The following is a 25151-nucleotide window of genomic DNA, read 5'->3' as shown; positions in this document are numbered from 1 at the left end:
AGTTTAATCTCTTACACTTTATTCTACTTACACAGGTGAAAGTTTACACCACACGAATTACTCTCCAAATAACATCAGAAAGGAGATTTGGTCCACTATCTTATAAAGAAATGCTATTGAGCAGGGTTTTTGAACGTATACTTTTGTGTTTCCTTGCTAATGGAGATGAGGTTGGATACTTATTATAGCATAACAGGGTTTTGGTTTTGGTTTGGTTTTTTTTCCTAGTCACTCTTACTTTCCTGTTTTGAGAAACATCTATTCTTAGTCCTGGAAGCAAAAACTGGTTTTGTTTCACTTCCAGTAGTATCAGATTCTTATCTAAAGTTATTGTATTGCTGTGGTGCAGTGAATATCCAAACTTCCGTTGGCTGTTTGGGTTTCTAAAACACAGGTAACTGCCCTGATATCAGAACTGGCTGCATGTGTGTTCTCTCTGATTAAGAACTTGCAATGTTTTAGCATGTAGGAATTGGATCTTACATTAGGTTAGGTCAAATGTAGGATAATCAGAAGTTAAGTTTGGTGATGGAATATAATATTGCTTTGTTATCTAAAGTACTCCGTGCATCTCAGAAGATCTCGGACTCTGGTCCTCACCAATATCCCATTTGTGATCAGAGGAGGTGCACCCTTAATCCATCTGAGGTGCCTTTGTACAGATTATTTTATGTGGCGATGGGAAATACTGTTACAGTATCGGAGTTTTTATGTCATATTCGTATATAACTTTAAAATAAAACATCCACATCAGTTTATCTAAGTATTTATCCAGAAATTTGTGATGCTTTCTTGTACAGCCATTGAGCAAATGCTGGCAGAGCAGTGTTAATTTTTGTTGCACGTGGAATAGAGTTCCAGGTACATTGTTTTCATGCTGCCTGCTGCTTCCCCACCCCCATACTCCCTGTCCATCAACAAGCACTGTGGTAAAATTAATTGTTTTCTTACATAAACAAATGCCTGATATTTGTTAGGATTTCTCTGGTTTTGACACCTAGCTCAAATTATCTGTAACTTCAGTCAAGTGAATTTCATACATTCATTTAATGTGTCATTTTCCTTCACACAGATTGACCTGGAGTCGCAGATGGTGACCACTGTAGCAGGCATTGGGGTACAAGGTGTTGATAAGGAAGGAGGAGCAAAAGGAGAAGAACAGCCTATCAGCTCTCCGTGGGATGTGGTCTTTGGAAATTCAAGTACTGTATCAGTTGAGCTTTAACATCTCATATTTACACATGTGACTGTTGGCTAAATTTTTTACTGTTTTGGTATTAATCTGAGATAGAAAAGGTAAAGATGTAATACAAAACTGAGTCCAAAACACAATAATTTCAATTGCAAATGGTAACTGCAGTTCTGCTTTGGATCACGAAATGTTACTTGATGGAAGAAAAATTCTTTTGCATAAAGTTCTGTAGTTACTGCATCCAAACACAGAAGGAAATCATGATTGCTTTTTTTAGGCCAGTGCTTTAAGCCAGGATCAGTAGATCTGGGGGTAGATTTTTTTTTTTTTTTGGTAGATCAACAGGTAGATTTTACAGGAAGTGAGCATTGTCTGGAAGTTCCTTTCTTTGACTATACAGATGTGTCTGACCACTTGTAAATATTTGAGTTTAGGAAATAAAAATAATTTTATTTGGGGACCTTTGTTTATTCCTGTTTAGGTGACATAAAATCCTTAGCCTCAAGATCACAATAGAGTCAGTCAGATAGGAGAGGAATACCTCAGCACAAACCTTGCAAGTGTCAGGAGGTGAAATAAATCTTTGCATAATAGGATACAAGGATCACCTTCTGAGGACTTAAGTAGCTTTCTTTCCCAGTTCACTTTGAACACACACCTGAGCCTGGCATCTCAAAACTGCCACGTTTTCAGCTGTTACTGACTGTGAGTTGAAACACAATTTTCTCATGTCTCTGTTTCATTGTAATTTAGAGGTTGCACATGCCAATTTATTAACCATGACAGAACAATGCTTTGATGTGACATAAAACCCATAGGTTGGTATTTCAGACATGAAAAATTTACTTCCAATATTGGAATTTCTTTAATCTGCAGATGAACAGGGTGGGGAAGTAGCATGATTTACCTCTAATATCTTGAAATTAGAGGTGCTTTGCAAGTTTAGTAAATTATAATATTTTACTGATGTGGAAGCATTTGTTAAAATCTTGTGTCAGTTATGAGGGAGGAAAACACGCTCAAGTATAAGGGAACATAGAATCACAGAATGGTTTGGGTTGGAGGAGACTTTAAAGACCATTTTTCCAACCTTCCTGCCATGGGCAGGGACATCTTCCACTAGTCCAGGTTGCTCAAAGCCTCATCCAGCCTGATCTTGAACAATTCCAGGGACGGGGCATCCGCAGCTTTTCTGGGCAACCTGTCCCAGTTCCTCACCATCCTCACAGTCAAGAATTTCTTCCTAATTTCTAATGTAAATTTGCCCTCTGTCAGTTTGAAGCCATTCCCCCTTGTCCTACCACTGCATACCCTTATCAAAAATCCCTCTCCAGTTCTTTTTTAACCCCTTTAGGTACTGCTCTAAGGGCTCCCCAGAGTCTTCTCCAGGCTGAACAACTCCAACTCTCTCAGCCTGTCTCCGTAACAGAGCTGCTGCTCCAGCTCTCGGCTCATCCTTGTGGCCTCCTCTGGCCTTGGTCCAACAGGTCATTGAGGCCGATTCAGAAATGCTGACAGTGTAGAATCTTCTGGTACAAAGACATTGTCAGTATAGACAGAGTACCACCAGCAGCCTTGAGTACTTGGGGAAGCAACTGGGATATGTTTTCAGATTTAACAGTTCTATTAACATGTCTTGTAAAAAAAAAAAAAAAAAAGCCTTTTCTCAAAGGTCTGGTCAGCAACCCTTACAATCTGTGGTAAGCATATGGAATCCTACTTGGAAGATCAAGGAGGAACACCTGGAAGAGAACCTCACTGGATGTGGGCTGCTACTAATGCAGGCATGACTTTTACTGAATTTTGTACAATCTGCTTTTCCTTTTGTGAACTGGGAGACTTGTGTGGCTAGATGGTGTAGTTTTCAAGAGATCTTGAACCAGAAAGCTGATCCCTGTGGGATGTTATTGCAGAGCTGTTTCACAGATCAGCAAAGAGGAGACTAATAACTGATTAGTACTTCAGAAACTTGAGCTGGTTGACAGAGCTATTCAAAGTATCCTATAATTTTAATTTTTTATGATGCTTTTTTATGCTTCTGTCAGTAGTTAAATATGATGATTTTTTTTAGTTTTGAGAGCTCTGCTTGTTAAATGTTAATTGATATGATAATTTTTATCAACATGAACATAGTATTTACTGAGTTAGTCACCTGTAGAGGATTAGTCATCTGTACTGCTCAGCATTGACTGCTGAATTTTAATAAGCATTTGCATAGAAATCAGATCTGAATGCACTTTGTTCAGACCGGTGCCGATTTTTTTCATATTCAATTAGAACCTACTAGTCAGTTGCCTGTTTAGATTGCTACAAAATATAATATAAGCTGTCAGTTAAGCAGAGATTAAATCAATTTGAATTCTTTTTTTTTTTTTTGAGAGGGTAATAAGCCTAATAGATAAAATGGGGGAAAATATACATTACTGTAATAGCAGTAAATTCTAAAATTCTTTAGAGAATTATAATAACCAGAGAGAGTTGTAAAAATGAGCAGTTATATTGAGTGGAATGTGAACAGGAATCTGTCCTAGAGCATGAGGAACCAGGACTGCAGTGCAAGTCTAACAAGTATTTTTTGCTGTCATAAGCTGCAGTGACTTTTTAGTTTGCTACCAGACATCAAAATAGTTTGCCAGCAATGCAGCAGAGTTTGCCAAGGTTGTATTGTTGAGTTGCAAGTTGCTAAGCTGCAACTTGCTTGAGCATAGTGGGATCTTCTGTTCCTGTGCAGTATAACATAGAGTGCACTCGTGCCTCTCAGAGTGCTGTCCTACAAGTTCATACCCTGTTGTCAGAATTTTAAAACTCACGTGCCAGTGTCTTTAGGCATTTGGATGGGTGAGGTAATTTATGAGAGTTTCAAAAATTACTTTTGTTTGCATTCACACAGCAGTGTCCTTGTTTTACATATGCTTGTATCTCTCTCTGCAAGTTGCAGGAGGTAACATGTACTTCAACAACGTAGGTTCATTATTGCAAATTTTAAAAGTTTGAGTTTTGTGTTAACTGGTGTGTCATGTGGTAGCTAACACCACACTTTTCCATCTTCTTTAGATCTATGTAGCACAAACTCTGTGCAGTTTCAGAAGATAGATTTTTAGTTGTTTTTTTAAATATGGATTTTATAATTTTTAAACAAGTGCTATTTCTGGAAGTTTCGTTTTAGTGTCCAAAGCCATGCTAGTCAGAACATGAAAGGGAGAAAAAGGAAGTTTAAATGTTTAAGCAGGTTATTAAAAAGCTTATTCTGACCTTTTTCAAAGTCTCAAAGAGGAAAGATTGCCTCTTGAGAGAAAGTTTTTTCCTCTATCATTGACATTTCTTGAGTTCACTCCTACATAGAGTTTAGAGTATATATTGATCAATTGAAAGAATTAATTTTTTGTTTAAAACCTTAATATATAGGTGGTTGAGAAATGGAAAATACTGAGAAAAAGTTTGAGGACATGGATAAGCTAATATTCAGAACTGATAGTATGTAGCATTCTTTTAAGTATCCACATAGTATTTTCGTAAGTAGGCTTTTGTTGCCCTGTTCTATACAGATGCCAAAGTCTGAGACAGAGATTAAGTGAGTGTGAAACACCATTTAAATGAAATTTGGCACAAATGTCTTCCTTTGAGGCAGGGGAGCTAATGGAGACAAAACATATGGTAGGATTCAGACGGAGTATTCTTCCTTGTGATCTTTTTTATTTCTTTGGCTGTGGCCACTGAGCTTGTGTTCTGAAAATTCTTGAATGAACTCCATGGCTTAAATTCTGGCTTTGCTGAGGTTGGTGCTGAAATTTGCATTGATGTAGATTGTGTGGGAAATAGAAGGGAAGGGACAGAGGCTTAAAAATACGTTACAAAATTACTGTGTGCTTTTTTAGCTTTCTCTGTTGTGCCCTTCTATTTTTATTTAGTGGGTGTTGAAAGCAAGTGATACTTTAATGCACAGTTGATTTGAGCGTGAAATGTTCTTGATAGCTGCATTCTAGCTGGAAGGAGCAGGACAATGACCTGTGCTTGGTGACATAACCATGTGTTTCACATTCCAAAATCTGGTTTTAAACTGCATGATTGTAATCTATTTATAGAAAGTCCCAAGTACAGTATTGACCATGCTTTCAGTAAACTTGTTGGAAATTTTTACCTAATTTAAGTATTATGTAGATCTGATTTAAATGAAAGTACAGTACGTTACCATACTGGTGCAATTTTTATAGCCCTTAAAAGGCAAAAGTATGTAAGATATTTTTCATCCTTCTCTGTGTTTCTGCTAGAGGGTTATTTGGTACCACTGCATTCCACAGCAAACACTTTTTTTTTTCCTGTATTACTCATGGTGATTCTTTCCTAATGTAAAAAAAATTTAAAAATCACTTAACCAGTAAGCAATGAGCACTTCCTGCTTGAGCTCAGATTATACATGAGGTGTTTATGTCTGAACTGTCTGTATCTTGAGGAGATGCTTTCTTCTACGTGTCACCCTTTTTCCTCCTAGTCTGGTCTCATTCTGTCATTGAGGCTCTGGCCGTCACTGTCCTGTGAAAGGAATTTTCCTGGGTTATAGCTGAAAATGAAAGAGCTGCTTTTGCTATCATCAGGCATTAATTTGGAACCATTTTTCTGGACAAATCAAAGCTTGACTTCTTCCAAAGATACATGCATATATGACATGACTGCATGATGTAGCAATGTGGATTTATTTGGAATGCAAAAGGCCTGCTCATCTCTTTAGCAGTTTCCTATGCAAAGTACAAGCTTAAAGATACCCCATTTGGCTTTGCCCTTATACAAATTTAGTTCCACAGAAAATCATGTTAAGAGACATCACTGACAAAAAACTACATTGTCTGTCTTTCCTTGTTGAGCTGGATCCTAAATTACTTGTAAATAGCAATTATTTTTTATTTTAGATTCTTGGAATTTCAAAGAAGAAGTAACTTCATTAAAGAGAGGGGTGAAGTAAAGTGAAAGATATATAATAAGGTTTTATTCCTGTGTAAGAACTGCTTTAGGTGAAAAAGTCTTTTGAGAAATAGAAAATTAAGTAGTTACAGGGCAGGAGTGCAGTGAAGCAGGACATTACCCCGTCTTGCTTTGGGTTTATAAGTATTGCTGAATAGTAGTAGTAACAAAACTTATTAGTATTTCACATGTTCATTATAGAAACAGGTCAAGAAATGAGGGACTTATGTCAGTATTTTAGTATAAACATGCCTGTGACATTCAAAGACTGAAGTCTTGATGTAAGGATATAATGGGAGTGTAGTGACTGAATATTCAACAGTAATCTTACTCAATTGAGTTTGACAGACTGCTTTTCTAAGTTGGACTTCTCTATGTCTTGAGGAAATGCATAATGACAATGATTACTTTCTGCAGTAGAAAAGAAGCATTTGGATTAGCAGGGCTGACATCCTAGCAGCTGTCAAATTTAGAATCTTTTTGAAGTCCTTGACTTGAAACTGCCTTCTGTAAAAAAAGTGTCGTGTTTGTACCTGGAGTGATGGTTCTCATTCTCTATAGTGATGGTTCCACAGTCTATAGTCTCATTCTGTGAATTAAATCTATGTTCATGATAAAGAAGCTTAAATTAAACATCAGATTTCTAAAGACTAGTTGGTGTATCAATTCTTAATTTCAGATGCAAAACTGCTGAAAACACACAAGTGTTAGAGAGGCTTTGTCAGGCATGCTGGGGTCAGAAGGAGACACGTTTTTTAACTGTAACTATTTGAGGCTGAATGTGCTTTTGAATATGGAATGCAGGTGTTGGAAGTCAAGGGAGACTGTGGTGCTGAAGTACCCTCAAGTGTGTGTGTTTGCTGTGCTTAATTAGGAATGAGTAAAACACATACCCAGACTTAGCTCCTTCTGTAGTTATAGCGATGTATCCCAACACTAAATAATCCAAATTAGTTCTTTTATGTTTGCAAATGCTATCTCTTCTGCTTGGGATTTTTTGGAAATATTTACTGCTATTACAGTTAGAAGGCCTGAGTTAGAAAACTTGGGAAAGAAATAAAAAGTAGTTCCTTACAGTCATCATTTTTAGCTCTCTATTATCTCCCACTGTAAGACACCCCTTGGTATCTAAGTCCAAGGATTTCCCTTAATGAGAGGGAAGGTATGTTAACTAAGGAGGAAAATTTCAGAAGCATTTTGTTTCATAAAGGGTTGTGCTGTTTGCATGATGCAACACTGTGTGAAAGAGTGCCAGGTAGCACAGAAAGAAAAGAAGAACACTGATTTTTAGTCATCCAAAAAGGATGATGTGTACTTTAAAAAGTCCAGACTTCACTGCTAAAGTATTCCTTTGGAGCTTTGCTCTGTGTGTCTCACTGAAGAACACTGGTCCTCTATTCTTCTGTCAGATTTGCATTTAATTTTCTGAACTTCACTGACTGAAGAGCAGGTGAGACATGCATTCACTGTGCTCGTGCCTATCTGTGGACTGCAGGGTGTGTTGTGTAGCCCCTTTTGCTCCTTGTGAATTTCCAGAGGATGAGTGTACCAACAGACTTCTTCCTAGGTTCTTTTTGTTTCTTCAAAGATAAAATTAGTAGACAGGAATAATATTTTCAGACTTCAGTCTATTTAGAAAATGTCAGTGATGCCAGCCACAAAATATAACTTTGATTCCCAGGCTTTTTATTCCCAGGCTGGAAGCATGCAGTCCCAGACAGGGAAAGCTGGAAGTGTGGATAGTCCTGGGAATGGAATCCCTTCAAACAGATACTACTCTTGATTGGTGCCAAACAAAGTAATTTCTGTGCATTCAGGTTGACTCACCAGTAATGGTCAGCAGTGTTAGTGACTGTTTGAAGATGTGCCTGTGAACAGACAGGACTGTGAATTTTTAACACACAGGTCTAGCAGAGGCAGATTCAGGAGCTCCAGCATTGTACAATAACTGAGGCATCATACACTGGGGAATGTTTGTGTACTCAGAGCTGTAGTTCACTATTAGTGAATGTTTATAACACAAGTGTATCCCATTTGCAAGCCATACCTCGCTTGGATACAGGCACACTACAGATAAGAAAGCACATACCCTAATAAGGAGAAACTACACTGCATTTTTAAAACAGCTCAAGATGGGTTGGAATGTGGTGCTTAATTGAATAAATGTAAGAGAATTGCTTTGTTCTCTTATGTTGTTTTATAATAAATTCTTTAGAAATAAATTCTTTCCATTCATGATAAGGAGTTATTGTAATAATGGCATTACCATAATTTTAGCATTCTGGCTCTCCCTGGCCCCCTTCTCCTGCAAGAAATGTACGGGAATAGCAATAGTGATGTCCTTAAACTGTTCTGTCATGAAAGAAAAAGTTTTTCTGCCTCTTTTTTCAGAACATAAAACATTAAACCATTGTGAGGACCATTGTGTGATAGAATACCTTAGCTGTGTAGCATTAATTTTCTGGGTTTGGGTAATTTTTTTTTATTAAAGCTCTGACGTATTTTCCACAATTCCCCAAAGACTGTGTGCTGTTTCCATGCTTGCATCCATTCTCTTTGTTCTAATGGCCATCCAGTAGAAAATATTTGTGTTAAAATTTATGACAGTTATGGAGCTCTTACTTATTTTTACAGCCTTGTTCTCTAGTTGAAGAAGAGATCTTCTCTCTATCAATCTTCCATAGTCACTAAAATTTGAATTTAATATTGGTACTTTTTTCTCATATTTCATAAGTCTTGCTGTATGCAGAATTAGAGTAAGAAGCCTTTTCAATTTTTCAACATCTAGCTGTTACAGGGGTGTTTTCAGTATGTGGTGTTAGAGAATTGGATAGATGAACAGAACAGATTTTTCAACAGTGCTCAGTTCAAGTCTGACTCTTTCATTTAATTGGTGGATAAAGTGAATATTAAATAATTAACAGAACTTTCTGAGATCACTCAGAATGAATTGCAAAGCATAGCAAGATAAAAAAGCTCACTTTCTGAATAGACCAGTGATTTTAACAGTTTTCATTCTGGAATACTTAGAATAGTAACATCTGAAAGTGCAAGATATGCATAATGGAAATAGAAAATTCTGAGGCTGAGCAGTTACTATATAGGAAGTAGAGAAATGATTTCATAACCTATTTTCTCAATTTAAATCTCTTAGAAATGAGCTCTAATCAAAAAGTGAGACTTTGGGATGGGGAGGTGTTGTTTTCGGTTTTTATACTGGAGTGTTTTTGGCATTGTTGGAGCTTTGGTAGCGTTTCTGGTAATTTATAAAATGTGTGCTTTGCAACTTATTTTGCAAACGTTTTTTGATCAAGAAAAAGCTTTTAGGTACTTTGCAAGTTTGACTTTCATTTTTGGTGCTCTAGTTTATGTAAAAACATGGAGCCGCACGGAGGTGCAGAAAAGAGTTACCCGAATTACTTTGATGATAGTCTTGGGAACTTGTATATTGATCCAAGAAACAGAAAATGATGGTGATAAGCTCTGTTAAAATCATACCAGTACTGTTCTGAAGAGAGCTTACAGTATAAAGAAGTTAATTCTGGAGAGAGAAGGATGCCTTTTTTCCCCTCTTGTGGTGCATAGTGTAGAAAAGATTTAGGATTAGAAGAAGAATAGCAGAATCTCTGTTGGGGAATGGTGGTAATTTCATTTTTTGGACGAACTTGCCAGATTTAAAATGTTTGCAAGCATTTCACATAACATTGCTTTTATTTTGAAACTCCAGAATATTTTTGGCGGAGGGAGGGGAATTATCCATGAGATTGTTTTCAGGAACAGCTCTGAGATGCACAATGCTTTTTAAGTTCATGTGAATAAAAAGTTTCTGTGAGCAATTTGAAGGTATTTTTCTGTTGAGTGGCTGATGGTTGTTCCAATACCTTCTACATTTATTTAGAAAAAATTTGTTAATGTTGTTTATAACTATATGGGATGGTGTTAAAAAGATAATACTGTCCCCATTTTAAAGCAGTTTTTGAATGTCAGCTTTGTGTTCCTGAAGATTTTCAGGAAAGACTAAAATAAGTAAATTTATTTTGCTTTTGGGTTGTTGGGAGTTCTTTTCATTGTCTTTCACAATCTTCCTTCATGCATTTTTTACTGCTGTAATGTGATTACGTTTAAAGCTATAGAGCACATTTATGTTCTTCAATTTTCCCTTGTATAGTTTTCTTTGTGAAGTATTATCTGGGCAAACTTTGTGTAGTTATTTATAGACTTAGATTGCTGAATAGTAGTTTTATACTTCAAGTTGAAAAAAATAGATGCTTGACACATACTTGAACACTTCTTGATCAGAAAGTCACTGTTCCACAGGTCTGCATCTTGCGTTTGTGACACCACGTTTACATGTGCATAGGGAGAACAACTTGGAAACTGGGTGGTCACTTCAGGGGGAAATTAGGAAATGTCCACGTCACATTTACTGTTTAAATAAACTGCAGTTGATGCTCTGCAGAGCGAGCATCAGTGACCCTTAACTTCAAACATGATGTCCTCTGTGTATAATGTACAATGGTACTGCCATGGTTATTTCTTTCAAAACCTGTAAACAACACCCAGTAGTTTTTTGTAGTATCAAATTTTGTCACTAGTGTAGTAAAAAAAAAAAAAAAATCAAGATTGCATACCCCAAAACCATGCTTAGCAAAGATAGGTATGTACTTGTTGACTGGTATGAATCAAAAATAACAGGCGAAACAGACACAGTAGCAGAATGTTGCGAAGAGCAAATCCCACTTGAAACGTTGCCTTTGTCAGGTAGGAATATTAAACACACAATTTGTAAACCCCTGGGAATAAAATACCAAGAAGAAAAGAAGAAAAATAGCAAGTTTTGGTAGATTAAAGACTCTGTCTCTCTCTCTCTCTCTCTTTCTTTTGCTCTGTTTTTTTGGTTGTGTTTTATTTTTTCCCCCATAGGGAAGATAAGCTGAAGTAAGGGGGGTCAGCAGAGTTGGTTTGATGATTTCTTTGTTCTGTAAAACATTTGCAAAATGGGGTTTTTTCATCTGATTTTTTGTGTCCCTTTCTAAAAGTTTCAGGAACACAGGAAGATGATGTGTTATGGATAGCAATGGCAGGCATTCATCAGATATGGGCACTGATGTTGGAAGGTGGAAAACTACCAAAGGGAAGGTAAGCAACTTACTAAGAGAAATGTGAAGTTGCTGCTTGTCTTGATAAACAGCTTTCAGAGCCCAAAGAGAGAGGTAATCAAATTAAACTGAAAATAATTTAGTTTAAAGGCTTGTATGCTTAAAAGTCTGTCTCCTTTTCCCACATCTGTTAGATGAAATGAAAGATGTTACCTTAGCTATACAGCTATGCCTTGGTAAGATACACTCATATAATTGAGTGTTACTTTTCCTTGCATTTACTGAGGTAACTAGTAATGAATAATGTACTGAAGTGATATAAAAGTTAGCACAAGGCATTGAGCAATTCCTCATTGCTGCATTCCAGTTGGTTTTATAACTCACAAGTGCCTGTTCTGTAGCTTCTGTTTATTCATCTTGTCTGAGCTATTTCAAACTCATGGTTGAAATCGGGTGCTATTTGCCTTTAGTGACTTAAAGAAAGGAGTCTGCCTTCGCTTTGCTGGGAGTGGGAATGAGGAGAACAGGAACAACGCTTACCCGCACAAGGCAGGGTTTGCCCAGCCCTCGGGGCTCTCCCTGGCCCCTGAGGAGCCCTGGAACTGCCTGTTCGTGGCCGACAGCGAGAGCAGCACCGTGCGAACCATCTCACTCAAGGACGGGGCAGTGAAGCACCTTGTAGGAGGAGAGAGAGACCCATTGGTAATCACTTCAAACTTCCCCACACTGCCCTACTAATATTTCTCAAGCCTGACCTGGAGGAACCACTTTTGGGGTGAGAGGGTAAATCAGTTTCCATGGCCATCAATTTCTTAACTTCACTGCTTGGAATGCAAATGTGTGGCAGTTGTGACGCTCAGATGGTAGTGCAGGCTGTTGCTCCTTAGATAAGAAATTACTTCACTTATTCTTAAGATAGCCAATTTGATTCAGCATTGTGTGGTCATTAAATCAGCTGGATTCATATTTATAACTTAGCTGTGAGAGTTTCCATTTGTGTGGTTAGCATCCACACTTCCAAGTTTCAGTATCCTTGTTTTGAAATTGTCTTGATTCTTTTTTTAAGTTAGTGAATTTCCATTTAATTACAGTCATTTAAATTCATGACCACATTGAATAATCAAATGTATTAATTAAATAAAATAATTTTTCAGAATCTGTTTGCCTTTGGTGATGTGGATGGAGCAGGCATAAATGCAAAGCTGCAGCATCCCTTAGGAGTAACATGGGACAAGAAAAGAAAGCTGCTCTATGTGGCAGATTCCTATAACCATAAGGTAAGCGTATAGTAACTTGTTATATACAGAGTTGGAAATTTTTATTACTACAGAGAATTATTTTAGTAATGTACAAAGACTGTGGTTAATTCTGTTAAGCCGAGGAAATGAATTACACGAGTTCCTTTGTGGGTTCTTTTTCTTTCCTTCCTTCCTTTCTTCCTTCCCTTATGGATCTTTCTCTTTACTATTGTTTTGCTGTCACATTCTTCTGTGTTGATACAATGGTCTCTTGGGGAAGGTGAATTCAAAGTGCCAAGTTACAGTTCAGACTAAAGGCTTTCCATGTACCTTCCCAAAGATGCTGAACTACAATGAAAGAGCTTAGGAGTGCTTAGTCAGGAATATACTGTAGGTTTGATAAAACTGAGAGGGCAAGAGGACTTGCTGTTCCCTTAAAAAAGCCATCCAAGTTTTGAGAAGTATTGGGGGTTGCCTCCATGGAACTCTGGGATAAGAGACATTGTTTTGCGTGATCGTTCTTATGTGATGTTATATAAGCATTCATGTCTAGAAGGTTTTTAACTGTACACTGACTACATGCACTAAAAGAGAAGTAATCTGGTTTGAAGAGTAAGGTATATTACACTAAATGCTAATTTACATTTTAAGGCAAATTATATTTTGTTTCAGATCTTGTATAAAACATTATAAACTATTTTGCTATTACTTTGAAAAGAAGCCCATCTATTTGTAGAAGAAAAATAATCTACAAGTTAGCCTGCCAATTTCGTTATGCTCTCACTGTTTTGCAATGTTTCTAGAAAGCCAGCAAACATTAGAAAAACAAGTCATCCAGCATACTTTTATAGCAGAGGGGTAGGTACTTTCAAAGTTATGGGAGGGAGCCCTGAGTGAAGACCAAAGGAAGAAGTGAAGTCCATGAGGGGGTCCGGATGGGGGAAGACGGGGCGTGTTCCTTGGTAAAGAGTGATAACACAGCCTCTAGGATGCACACCTGGTATCTGAGGTACTCAAAAAGCAGTGCTGACTACTGGAAATGTGGGATATGAGATAATACAGAACATCTAAATCCTGCTTGGTTTTCTCAGAGCAGCTTTTATTGTCTTTGTTTGTCTTAGATTAAGGTTGTGGATCCCAAGATGAAGAACTGTGCTACCCTGGCAGGCACAGGAGAAGCAGGCAATGTTGTTGGTTCCAGCTTTACACAGTCAGCTTTCAATGAACCAGGAGGTTTGTGTGTTGAAGAAAACGGCCGCCTGATGTATGTTGCAGACACAAATAATCATCAGATTAAAGTGCTGGATCTGGAAACAAAAATTCTTTCCATGGCAAGTAATACTTGTTAAACAGGCTGATAGTGGTGTCTTTTGATATAAATTACTATTACAGACTTCAGCAATTGTTATAAAAATTATACAGCTGACTTTGGATACAGTAGCTGTATTCACAGGATGTTTTGTGATGATCAGGCAAGTAAACATTGCCTGTTAGCACAGTTGTTGAAAGCCTCAGTCTTCAGAAAGACAACTTTTGCATGAAAACAGAAAGTGACAACCCTCTAGAAAAGGTTAATACAGAAATGTGAGTCATTAAGAGGTACAGCCCAGTTTTTCGGTATGAAAAGCATTTCATGAACACTTTGTAAAAAAGGGAAGTGAAATCAATTACCAAGCCCTGTAATTAAGCTGTAAGAGATGATTTTGGGAGGTAGTGATTTACAGCAAGATATATAATGGGCTTTCAAGTTGTCAAATCAAAACCACTGTCATAATTGAGTTTTATTTGATTGTAAACAAATTTGTGCTCATGTCCACCTCACAATGCCACTATGTCTTAATGATTTTTTCAAATATATATATACATATATTTATGACATAATGGTCCTGATGTCTTCTCATATGTTTCTTGCATTTAATAGTACACAGTCTTAGTATGTGTTTAAATTTTCATATCATTTAACATGTTGGTGGCTTTTCTGGAAATATTCCTCTATTTTACTGTGCAACGTGCACAGTTAAAATCCTGGATTTTATTACTGAAGCATGCAATTTAATACTGGAATTAGAAGGAAATACATTTACATTTTATTTAAAGCAAAAATGTATCCAACTGTAAAAAATTTTAGTTAAGGGATTCTGTAAAGTAGCTGTGGGTTTTATGGTTTTAAGAGTAAATATTGCTTTTATTTGGATTAATCAGGGTTTTTTAATTTTAAGGAAACATTTTGTCCTTCCCTTTTTCTTTTTTATCATAGTATTGTTGCACTCTGTCAGAAAGTTTTAGGCCAATAGCCATAATATGTCACTTTGAAACTGTGACTGTGTTGTGAAAGCCCATTTATCTTCAGTACTAATAAAATAAGCGTTTTGTTTGATTTCTACTGATAGTTGCCTATCCTGAAGCCAGAAGCATGTGATGTTCCAGATAACCTGCCTGTACAAAAGGATAAAATAACAAACCTTCCAAGACTGCCTAAATCTGCACCAAAGGTTCAACTTCCTTCATTAACTGTAGCTCCTGGCCAGACAATCCAGTTTTTATTAAAGTTGACTCTTCCTCCGGATTCAAAACTGAATGAAGAAGCTCCCAGTGCCTGGTTTATCACAGCAGAAGGTAAAGTCTCTGGTTAGGATAGGAAGTGGATTAAATCAGCACATCCTGCAGTGCAGGGGATCTCAATCTGATGAATCAAGATATCCCTCCCTGTCCTGTGTTCCTGTTTGACCTTGTGATGCAATACATGATATTTAGAGTTGATGCATTTAACAGCTGGAGTGCAAAGATTGAAAAAAGCCAAACACCTGGTAGACCACTCTTCGTTTGAATTAATACATGCTGCATTATGGCTCAATGCAATGAGTTAGGTGTATGTAGTGTGCAGATCATTTTTCAGTTCACGTACTGTCAAATATTTAAATAAATGTGGAACTCAAGTTTCATTCTAGCAGTAAATGCCATCATTTTACCTGCAGTTTAATGCATTTATGGCAGATATCTTACCTGGTGTCGTAGATCTCTGATACAAATGTATGGTAGCCATTAATTTAAGAAGTTTTGCTTGTGCTTATCAGAATAAATTTTAATATCCTTTTAAGAGTGTATAGGAGAAATTGCAGTTCCATTGCATTTAAATTAGGTGTACTATTTATACACCTATAGTGCTATGGATCTCTCCATCTCTAAATGACTGATAAAAAAGCATTTGTAAATTACTTCTCCTTTTTTTTTTCTTTTTTTTTTTTTTTGTTGTGTTCACAATTGGAAAAATCAGGAAGGAAATTTCCTTTAATGTTTGCATGTGGAAAGTCCTTGTTGTCCTATAGGTAGAATTAGTGTTTTCTGTAGCTTTCAGATGTGGTGTTAAATACCCTAATGATAAAATCTGTTCTTCTTTTACAGATAATGCCTGGTTGCTGCAAGGACAGTGTCTGACAGGAGAAATAAAGGATGTTTCCTGTCAAACTGTCATTCCCTTTCAGTTACCTGGGAGCTGTGTGTCAGCTGAAGCCACCCTGGCCATCAAAGCGTGCCTCTACTACTGCAGCAAAGGTAGCAGTGCCTGTATGATGGCAGGAGTCTCGTTCAGCCAGCCCTTGCAGGTTGCTGGCACAGCCCGAGGCAGCTCGGCTCAAGTGGAACTCACACACACCTTTGTAACCAACTAACACAAAGCCAGCTGATTTCACATTTTGTTTTGCTATCCACCATTTCTGTGGGAGAAAGTTCAAATAGATAACTTTGCTCTGTTTTTTCCTAGAGCTTATGACAAAGCTAAGAAATAATATGCTTGGTTAAATTAAGTAGTTTTCTCTACAGCCTAACGGGAAAATTTATCATCACAACCTCATTTCTTTGCATTACAGTAGCAGCAATAACTTTGTAGTACTGTAGACTCTGTTGCCAATTGTGAACATACTGGAGGTCTGCCAGTCTTAAGAAATGAACAACAATTTTTAGAATCCATTTGAAAGAGCTGGTGTTACTTTCTGATGTTACTGTAAGATCTTTGCACTGTACATACTGTTAGAGTAGATCATTTTGGACTAACACTTCAAAATTCCTTTTGTGCCCTTATTACATTTTAATAGAATGTCAAAAGGAAGTTTCTTTCTCCAGTCTGTAAAAGAGGTATCTTGCTTATTCTTCTGTAATGACACTTACAACACATGTATTTTGAAAATACATCTTAAACTAGATTTATGCAAATTGAGTATTTTGCTTTAACTCAACATGACCGCCTTACATGAAGAGCAAAGGTTCGTGGAAAATTTTCTGTGAAAGGGGAACTGTTCAAGTTCCTGCAGAAGAATTTCATGCTGATTTTTAACAAAAAATGTGCCTCTCTGCAATGTGTTTATATATATATATATATATATATATATATATATATAATAGCCACCACAAAGCTATGCTGGAGTTTTTCTGATACATACCAATCTACGTTTTATAGAAAGTGGTAGGTAATGGTTGAATATCTACACTGCAAAAATTAAATGTCAACCATTTCAAGCAGGGTGATTCACTCCCATTTTTATGATTTCTCTGCAAAGACTTGTCTGAAGACTTCTGTCTTGCATATACATAATATTATGAAGAATATTGCACTCTTGAAGTCTGATTCAGAGTCCTTTGAAGTCACTGTTAGTCCCTGGATTTGTAATAGTGGCCACTGAACCAGAATTGTATATTTGATAATGGATTATTTACATTCATCTTTAAAGCTTCTGATCTTTTGCTAGAACACTGGTAACCTAATCTTTGAGTAGGACGCTTTAAAACTCTGTTGCAAAACTCTGCCCTTGGGGTTTAAATGTTTTGCAAGTAAAATTCCCTCAATTTGCTGTAGTAAGTAGGGGCGGGGTGATAGTGGTGGTGCAAATTTATTACTTGAACTGGAAGAGCTTCCACCGTGCTTAAGTGGTAATTAGGTTAGGCTCTGTGCTCTGGTCATGATAATCAGTTCTGAGAAGATGATTTTGTTTTAAGTTGAAAGATAGTATTGTCACACATATTATGAAGTGCAGTAGTGAAAGAATTTTTTAATAGTCTTTTCTAAAACAATTAGTCCTGACACCTTTCAGTAAATCCCCAGCATCAGTTGTTGTTGCTTTTTCTTACTTGAAAGCTGACAGAAATGTTGGTCATGAACCCGAGAGGCTTTTGTTTTAAGGGAACCATATGGACTGGTGTGGTTCTTCCTTCCATTGAAATGCCAGTTTATCTGAGAGTTCTTTGTGGCACCAGAAATGGTTGTTATCTCACCTGTCAGCAAAGTAAGGGCTGAAATACTATTTTTCTTATGTTTGGTTTTTAAGCAACTTTTCTAATTCAGTGTTTCAGCTCCTTTGGGTAAGCCTCTCAATTCTCACATGCCATTTTGAAGAGTGAAAAAGCTTTGCTGCTTTGTTCACAGATGGCAAATGCTGTTGGGAGATTGAAGATAAAGAAACTGATTTGGGCATTTACTATTTTTTACACTTTAGTAAAACTCAGTCTTTCACCATTTTTTGTTTGTCTGTTTACCTTTGGATAGTAGCCAGGAAACCTTAGAACAGCTTCTAGATAGCCTGCAGGTTTTCTGTTGCTCCTTGAAAAAAACAAGCATTAGGTTCAGAAGTTCAGAGTAACGAACCAAACTGCTACAGTTATCTTGAACATATAATTCATCAGATAGATCTTTTTTCTCTCATTTTGTCCCGTCATAGAATGGTTTGGGTTGGAAGGGGCCTGAGAGACCATCTAGTTCCAACCCCCTGCATGGACAGGGACACCTTCCACTAGAGCTGGTTACCCCGAGCTGCATCCAGCCTGATTGTGAATACTTCCAGGGATCTGGCATCCACAGCTTCTCTGGGCAACCTGTGCCAGTGTCCGACCACCCTCACAGTAAAAAATTTCTTTCCAATATCTAATCTAAATCTGCCTTCTTTCAGTTTGAAGCCATTCCCCATTGTTCTACCCCTACACGCTCTTGTCAAAAGTCTGTGTCCAGCTCTTGTAGCTCCTTCAGGTACTGGAAAGTGCTATAAGGTCTCTCCAGTCTTCTCCAGGCTGAACAGCCCCAGCTCAAATTTTCAGCTAAGATGACATTATATTTTTCTATTTCAATTGGATCAGGTCATCAAATTCTGCCTGTATGCCAATATTAAAAAAAACCTCAAAAATCTGTTTTGTTATTGACACTTTTAATTAATGTATTGCTGTATGGGAAAGGCTCTATTCCTCACTTTATTTAACTAGAGTGTATAATGTTTAATTACAGTACTGTAGTTATATTTTCTATCTCAGTGTTCTCTCCTTGCTCAGTCTGTGTGTTCACTGTGATTGGCCTTTAATCATGTAGTCTAACAACAAGTTTTGTTTGTCCAAGGGATAAGGATGCACATTCCCAGAGTCACTCCTTCTGTTTCACTTGTCATGTACAGACATTCAAATGTTCTGTGATTAGAAAAGCACAGATTTTTTGAGAGCTTATGATATTTAGGGATACTATTTCCATTTCTTCCTCCAGGGTTTACAAGATGCTCTTACAGTAAAGCAACAAGTGCCATAAATTCCACCAGACAGGCAAACAGAATAGCAGGTACAAGCTACAGAAATTTATTTAAGTACCAGAAAGCATCTTCCAAATATGATGCAGAAAAATAGGAAATGTTACTATTCTGTCTAAGTACTGAAAAATTGGATATATTGATGATTGCTACCTCTTTGTATGGGAACTTAGTTTTTTGGTGTTTCCTGATATAAAAATTCCAAGCAAATTGGAATGGCTCAGCACTCCCAGATTTGTGTCTCACAGTAAAAGTATTTAATTCAAGGCATTTTCCAAACATGGCTTTCTACTGGCTTTAAACAGGTTTTGCTTCAAACCTTAATAAAGCACTAAATGACTTTAGCAAGTCTCTAAAGAGTATTGGTCATGGTTGATTTGTATAATGGAAACGAGTTCAGTGGCATTTTAAGATTTTAGTTGTAGTGTTTGCACTTCTGGGACAGCTTTTTGGTTTTGAACGGATGTATTAATAGTTCCATGAGATGTTTTTAGTAATTTTATTTAATTGCAGTATAATATTTTTTATTAGACTAGAAAAAAGATAATGTGGTTTTGAAGAGGGAGCGTAATTTGTTTTAATAGCTCTTTCATGTTGTTTGAATTCAGTAATATCTTTCTGTAGTTTGCTCCCTTCTGTTGAAGGAAGGGTAGGGATGATGGCTGTGTAAACCTATTGATGGGCACGTATTTTATGCATACATTTTTGGTTGATTTCTTTTTGTGTTAGATTCTTACATCATTTTTGGCTTTTCTATTGAATGCTTTTTCTTACTTTCTTCTAGTTTGTGTTTGGCTTCTCGTATCTTCCACCTGTAGAGCATTTTGTTTGTATAATGCTGTGGTAGTGTGGTACCAAGCAAGTGCAGACCAGATGAGTGATACATGAGAAGTAGTTTTATAGCATCAGGTAAATGCCTTATCTGCTTATCCTGAGAAAAGGTGCATGTGGCTTCCAATATATTGTATATATTCTTAATGCACTGGTTTTATTTCAGTAGGAAAATATTGTAGCTGAAACCATGGGTAAAACTGTTTTGTTGAGAGAAAATCAGGAAAAATATATTCCTTACCTCTTGCTCAGAGAAGGGGGATGATGAAAATGAAGAGACTTTCCTTCTTATGTAGGGCCATGTCCTTTTGTTCCTTTAATTATTGACTATTTATTTTAGCAAAGAGAGAGGCGCTATTGACCACAAATTGTCTTGAACTTTTGATTCCTAACAAGGTTTTCTACATACATGGAAGCTTTAAATGTCTGACTCTGTAGAGTTATGAGTGATAGATCTAGTTTTAAATGGTTTATAGTTCAGCAGACAATAGCAGAGATTTATGTACATTCTTAAGATGTGTAATTTTTTAAAATCACTGGTATTCATTAAGACTTACCTCAAAGACACGTTGAGGCTACACTCCCACAGAAGTGTGAACTCAAAATTAAGTTTTCTTTGTTGTAGAATGTGTGAGATTTGCTGTGGCACATTGTGTTCTCCAGGCTGCAGTTGTGCTACCTAAGGAGAACTTCCCATGCACAGCAGCTCCTCAGTCACCCCCAGTAACTCTGCACTCGAATCTGCCAGGTCGCTTACTCATATAATCAATTAATATTACTGGTTTATGTTAGCAAATATTTAGTATTCAGAATTTATCATTACAATTTTCATTGCAATTGGTTTGTCAGGGATTAGAGGAGTTTCTCCGTCCCATAAGGATGGTGACAAGTAATTGGAGATAATTTTTGAAAATGTGAGACCTGGTTATTTTTTAATTAAATCACAACATCTGTTTTTGCATTCAACAACAGATCATTCATTTAGAAACAATATTTCTAATATTTTACATTCCATTATGTTCATATAACCAAGTTTCACTACTGTCTTCCATCAGAAGCAGCTGATACATATTTTATAATTTTTGTACTCTGACAAGTAAAATCACTACTCTCATTTAGGATTAGGACTCATTCCTGTTCAGAATTCATCACACCTATGATTTAGTTTCCAAGTTTATCTTGGTTTCTTTGTCATGCTATTATGGGGGATTTTGGTTAGGTTTTTGGGCCTGTCCTTTCCTCCTTTGTGTAGTTCCCACAATGAAACGCAGCCCGTATGTTGTTACCATGGAGGGGTCCACGTAGGAAGGATAATTCCCTCCACCAGCTCCTTGCCCCTCCCCTGCTTCAGGGATGGGATGTAAATAGCAAGTAATTCTAGATGGCATTAGAATAAGGTGATGTCCTCAGGTTAGCTTCATCAAGCTTTGCACTGATGCAGCTACTGTCAGAAGTTTTACCTTTACCTCTGGCCCTGTCCAGTGAGGTTCTGAAGTTGTTTCTAGGTGTCCCAGAACATCCCTTCAAACTTGAGTAGCCTCTGCAGGGATTCTGATGGCTCTTAGTTTCAGGAAACTTTGATGCTGGAGGTGAAATACTTTAGCTGCTATAGGTTAAATATTTTAGCTATTATGTAATTTGCTGTCTTGTTGCAGATTGTTTAATTATTGTCAGGTAATGCACTCCTGCTGCAGATGAGAAGCTGGAAGCCTTGGGTGTGAGTTGAGGAATGTTTGTGTAGCTATAATTAAATATTGCTTATTTTACCTCTTTGGTGGTCCATTGCTTTCAAGCATATGAGGGAACTCTGTCCCATTGCAGGCTCTAGGGCTAAGCAAAAGAATTGCAAGTATTTTTAAAGTCTTGCCTGGTTCCTTTGAAACATTGACAATTTTGAGCTAAAGAAGTCCCGTTTGAAGAAAACCTGTTCATACGTCTGCCTTAATTTAATGTTCTGTACTCAACATGCCTCAGAAGAGAGATATTCCAGATATTCCACACTGTATTCTTTCCCATTTTGACTAAGGATTGAGAAATTCAACCCATCTGGCCGTTGTCAGACTGCATAGAAAGCAAAACAGCAATTCCCAATTTGATTTTCCCTTTTTTTTTTTTTTTTTTTTTTTTTTTTAATAAGAGCCTATTTTCCAAGCTTTTGATTAAACTGAAATACTGGGTTGAACCATATGTTCAGGGGATCTGTCCTGAGAGTTGCCTGAATCAGACTTCCGAATCTGGTTTCCAAATTTTAAAAATGAATTGATAGTAAAGTGGAGAAAAAAATTGCTAAATGTTTTGTCTATTGAATATTTAATTTCAGAAGTGTCCAATTTCACTTTTAAAATATAATTAAAACAACTAAAATGTTCTCCTCTCTGTTGTTACCATTAATGTACCATTAATCTTTGTATCATTAAAACCTGTGATGGATCTATGTGATTTTGTAAGAAAATCAATAAAGAAAAAGAAGGTAGTTGTTAAACAGTGACTGGGTGAAATCCAGGTGCTCCAAGGTTAGTGGCAAATATCTTTAGGGCCAGGAGTTTGGCCCAATGTGACTGAAATTTTGTGGTTTTATTACGTCTTGATGGCTGAAGGAAAAAATCAGTGCCTTTTGTAACAATACTTGAAAGTGTTTCTTTACAGAAATACTGGAGTACTGATTGGAATAAAGTATTTGACCTTCATGGTTTGCAAGCTTCAGAGGGATTTAATTCTACTAATTCTGAAACTGTGAAGAGTTTTCCTTCTCTGTCATGTTATTGAATTAATTTGAAATTACGGTGCTTATTTGTCAAACTCCTTTTCTTACAAAATGCAGTTATTTCTCAATCTTGTGAGCTTACTTCTGAAACTATTGTTACCTCTTTTGTACACTTCAGAACAAACGTGGCAGGGAGACTTCAAACAGCTTGCTGAAATTGTGGTTTGAGTGAGATGGAAGGCAAAGCATGCACTGATCTAAAGGGGCAAAGGTGACACCTCTTGGTATTTGAGGGGTGGAGGGTTGGTCTTTGTTTTGGAGTTGTTTTCATCTGTTCTATAGATCAGCAAAGATTCTTTACACAGCAAAAGGTGGTGTGTAGGGGCAGTCAGGAAGGGTCAGGTTATCTCACTGCGAAAACATGTAACTTCATTTAGGTTCTGCTGCTGGGATATCTAAAAATCCCAGCAGTACAATGCTAGTGAGGAAAGTCACATTTGAGCACTTAACACCTTAATAAATGTCTCCAGGTGATTTAAGGGGAAAGACAGGAATTTTATTTTCTTCCTTGAGAACGTCAGTGTTGCTTTGTGGGCATTGGAATATTTTTGTCTGCTCTTTGAGATACTAAACCTTTGTTTCTCCATTACATTTGATGCAAAGCCTTCCATATATCTGAACACTTAAAAAATGCGGTTTACATTTGTTGTTACAAAATATGAGAAGAATTGAAAGCACATCATCTACAGCTGATGTAGGTCATGTAAATTCTTCACTGACAGTGTTGCCTAACAGTGTTCTTAACAATATTCATAGATGATGATCCTTTTTAAATAAAAGGTAAATGTCCTGTAATATTGTGAGAACAAATAAATACTCTGTAGAAGACATGTCAGCCTTGGCTATCAAACCAACAGATAAACAGTGATTAAAGAATGTATGCTTTCTCCTGTGCAGCCTCTTTCTCCTTGTAAAGCTTTTCCATGGAAAAATAAACATTAAAAAATTTTATGTGTTCTTTCAAGGCTGGGTTTGTCTATCAATCTTTGTGTGAACATAGATATAGAAGTTATGAAATGTGTCTGCTGTGAGGGGCTGCAGCTTGGATAAAACACTTTAATTAAGAAGTACTGTTTGTTTCCCGCTGCCTTTGCCACAGGCTCCTCAGCCGTGGGTGTCAGTCAGCCCTTCAGTGACCAAAGGTCTATAAAACAGTGTGAGTTGTAGGACTGCCCCCTCCAGGAGTCTGGGAACAAGAGATCTGCTTTTATTTTCATTTCTGCACATAAGAGACATTAAAAATGGTGCACTGCATGAGTCACAGGCTGCCTGATTGTAGCCTTCAGTTTACTGCAGATATCCCAGAGCAAATTTAGCTATGGGAACAGATCCCTCTGCATGGAGCTCCACTTGAGGTAATGCTTGTGGCTGTGGTTAGACTGTGCTACACTTTGCAGCATGTGGGTGCCTGTTTAATTATAATTATGGTTGAACTGTGTTTTAGCAGCAGCATCTAAAAATAATTGTTTTACTCAGAAAACAGTTTTGCAGCTTTGACCAAGAACCTGTAGGTATAGGGCAGTAATGCAGGCTCTCATGTGCTCCAGTACAACTGGAGATGGACACCAACATGCCTACAAAGATAATCCCTTATTTGTGCTGCTCATCATGTTTTTATTGATACCATTATTTCTCATTAATGAAAGCATTGTGTGACAAAAATTCTGGAATAGCTGTAGGTGAGCCCCATAAATTGTACTGTAACTATGTTGAATTTGTGTCATTCCCCCCACCCCATTAAAGATTTTTCCTCATGTTTATTCATCTATTCAAATATTTAAAATATTTATACACACCACTTATAAAACTTAGCTAACTTTCTTTGATTTGCATGTAGATGCAATATATTCAGCTTAGCCTGATGCAGCAAGTCTGGATTTGACAGAGTCAAACAAATTTGATTGTAATTTCTCTGTTTTACTAAAAAGTTCATCAAAAGCTTCTGCCAAGCTCAACTCAGCTAGTTTAGGCCAGGTCATGCAATCTCTCAGCATCTTAGTGAGCATTTGCCACAGATCACAAAGCTGAACCTTGGCTGGCTTTCAGTCGTCATCTCTGAAATGACACCTTCACCCCCAACTTCTGAGTGTTCTTAAAACAGAAATCCTGTGTGAACACAAACCTGTACGTTCTACATGCAAACAAATCTGTGATGTTTTTGTATCTAATGGCATCTGTGGCACTGAGCTGGGCTGGTGCATTTTGCCAGAACCCAGGGAGGCACTGCCCAGTGCAGATTTCTGTGGTCACAAAGTCACTGCTCTAGGAAACTATTAATTAACTTGCTTCTAAAAGCAAGGGGAAGGAGCCTTTCATGTTAAAATCACTAACAGGGCCAAGATATTTTCTTGTTATTGCAAGGGATTCTGCAATCTCCTGCCAAGAGCAACTTATCTGGAGATTGGGTAAATGGAGCTTTAAACAGCTCCTCTCCCTGCCCTGTCCTTCCCATCTGAGGTAGTTTCCTGTGGCTGTTCAAACTCATGACTGCTGCCTCATCTGAATTTTATCTTTTCT

At 37.2% G+C, this 25151-nt stretch overlaps 1 protein-coding gene across 1 annotated transcript in view; it reads left to right on the top strand.

The window, feature by feature from the left end:
* NHLRC2 (NHL repeat containing 2) overlaps positions 1-23585 on the top strand; it is a 33765-nt gene extending 10180 nt beyond the window's left edge. The window contains exons 5-11 of the mRNA XM_048311401.1: positions 1073-1202; positions 11188-11287; positions 11718-11949; positions 12402-12524; positions 13607-13816; positions 14876-15101; positions 15888-23585. Of these exons, the coding sequence (XP_048167358.1) occupies positions 1073-1202; positions 11188-11287; positions 11718-11949; positions 12402-12524; positions 13607-13816; positions 14876-15101; positions 15888-16153 (1287 nt within the window). The 3' untranslated portion in view covers positions 16154-23585. The remainder of the gene's footprint in view (positions 1-1072; positions 1203-11187; positions 11288-11717; positions 11950-12401; positions 12525-13606; positions 13817-14875; positions 15102-15887) is intronic.
* The last annotated feature ends 1566 nt before the right edge of the window (positions 23586-25151 follow it).

The sequence above is a fragment of the Corvus hawaiiensis genome, chromosome 8 (genome assembly GCF_020740725.1).
Source record: "Corvus hawaiiensis isolate bCorHaw1 chromosome 8, bCorHaw1.pri.cur, whole genome shotgun sequence".
Lineage (NCBI taxonomy): Eukaryota > Metazoa > Chordata > Aves > Passeriformes > Corvidae > Corvus > Corvus hawaiiensis.
Note: the sequence above shows the minus strand (reverse complement) of the source record. Positions and strands in the feature narration are given on the sequence as shown.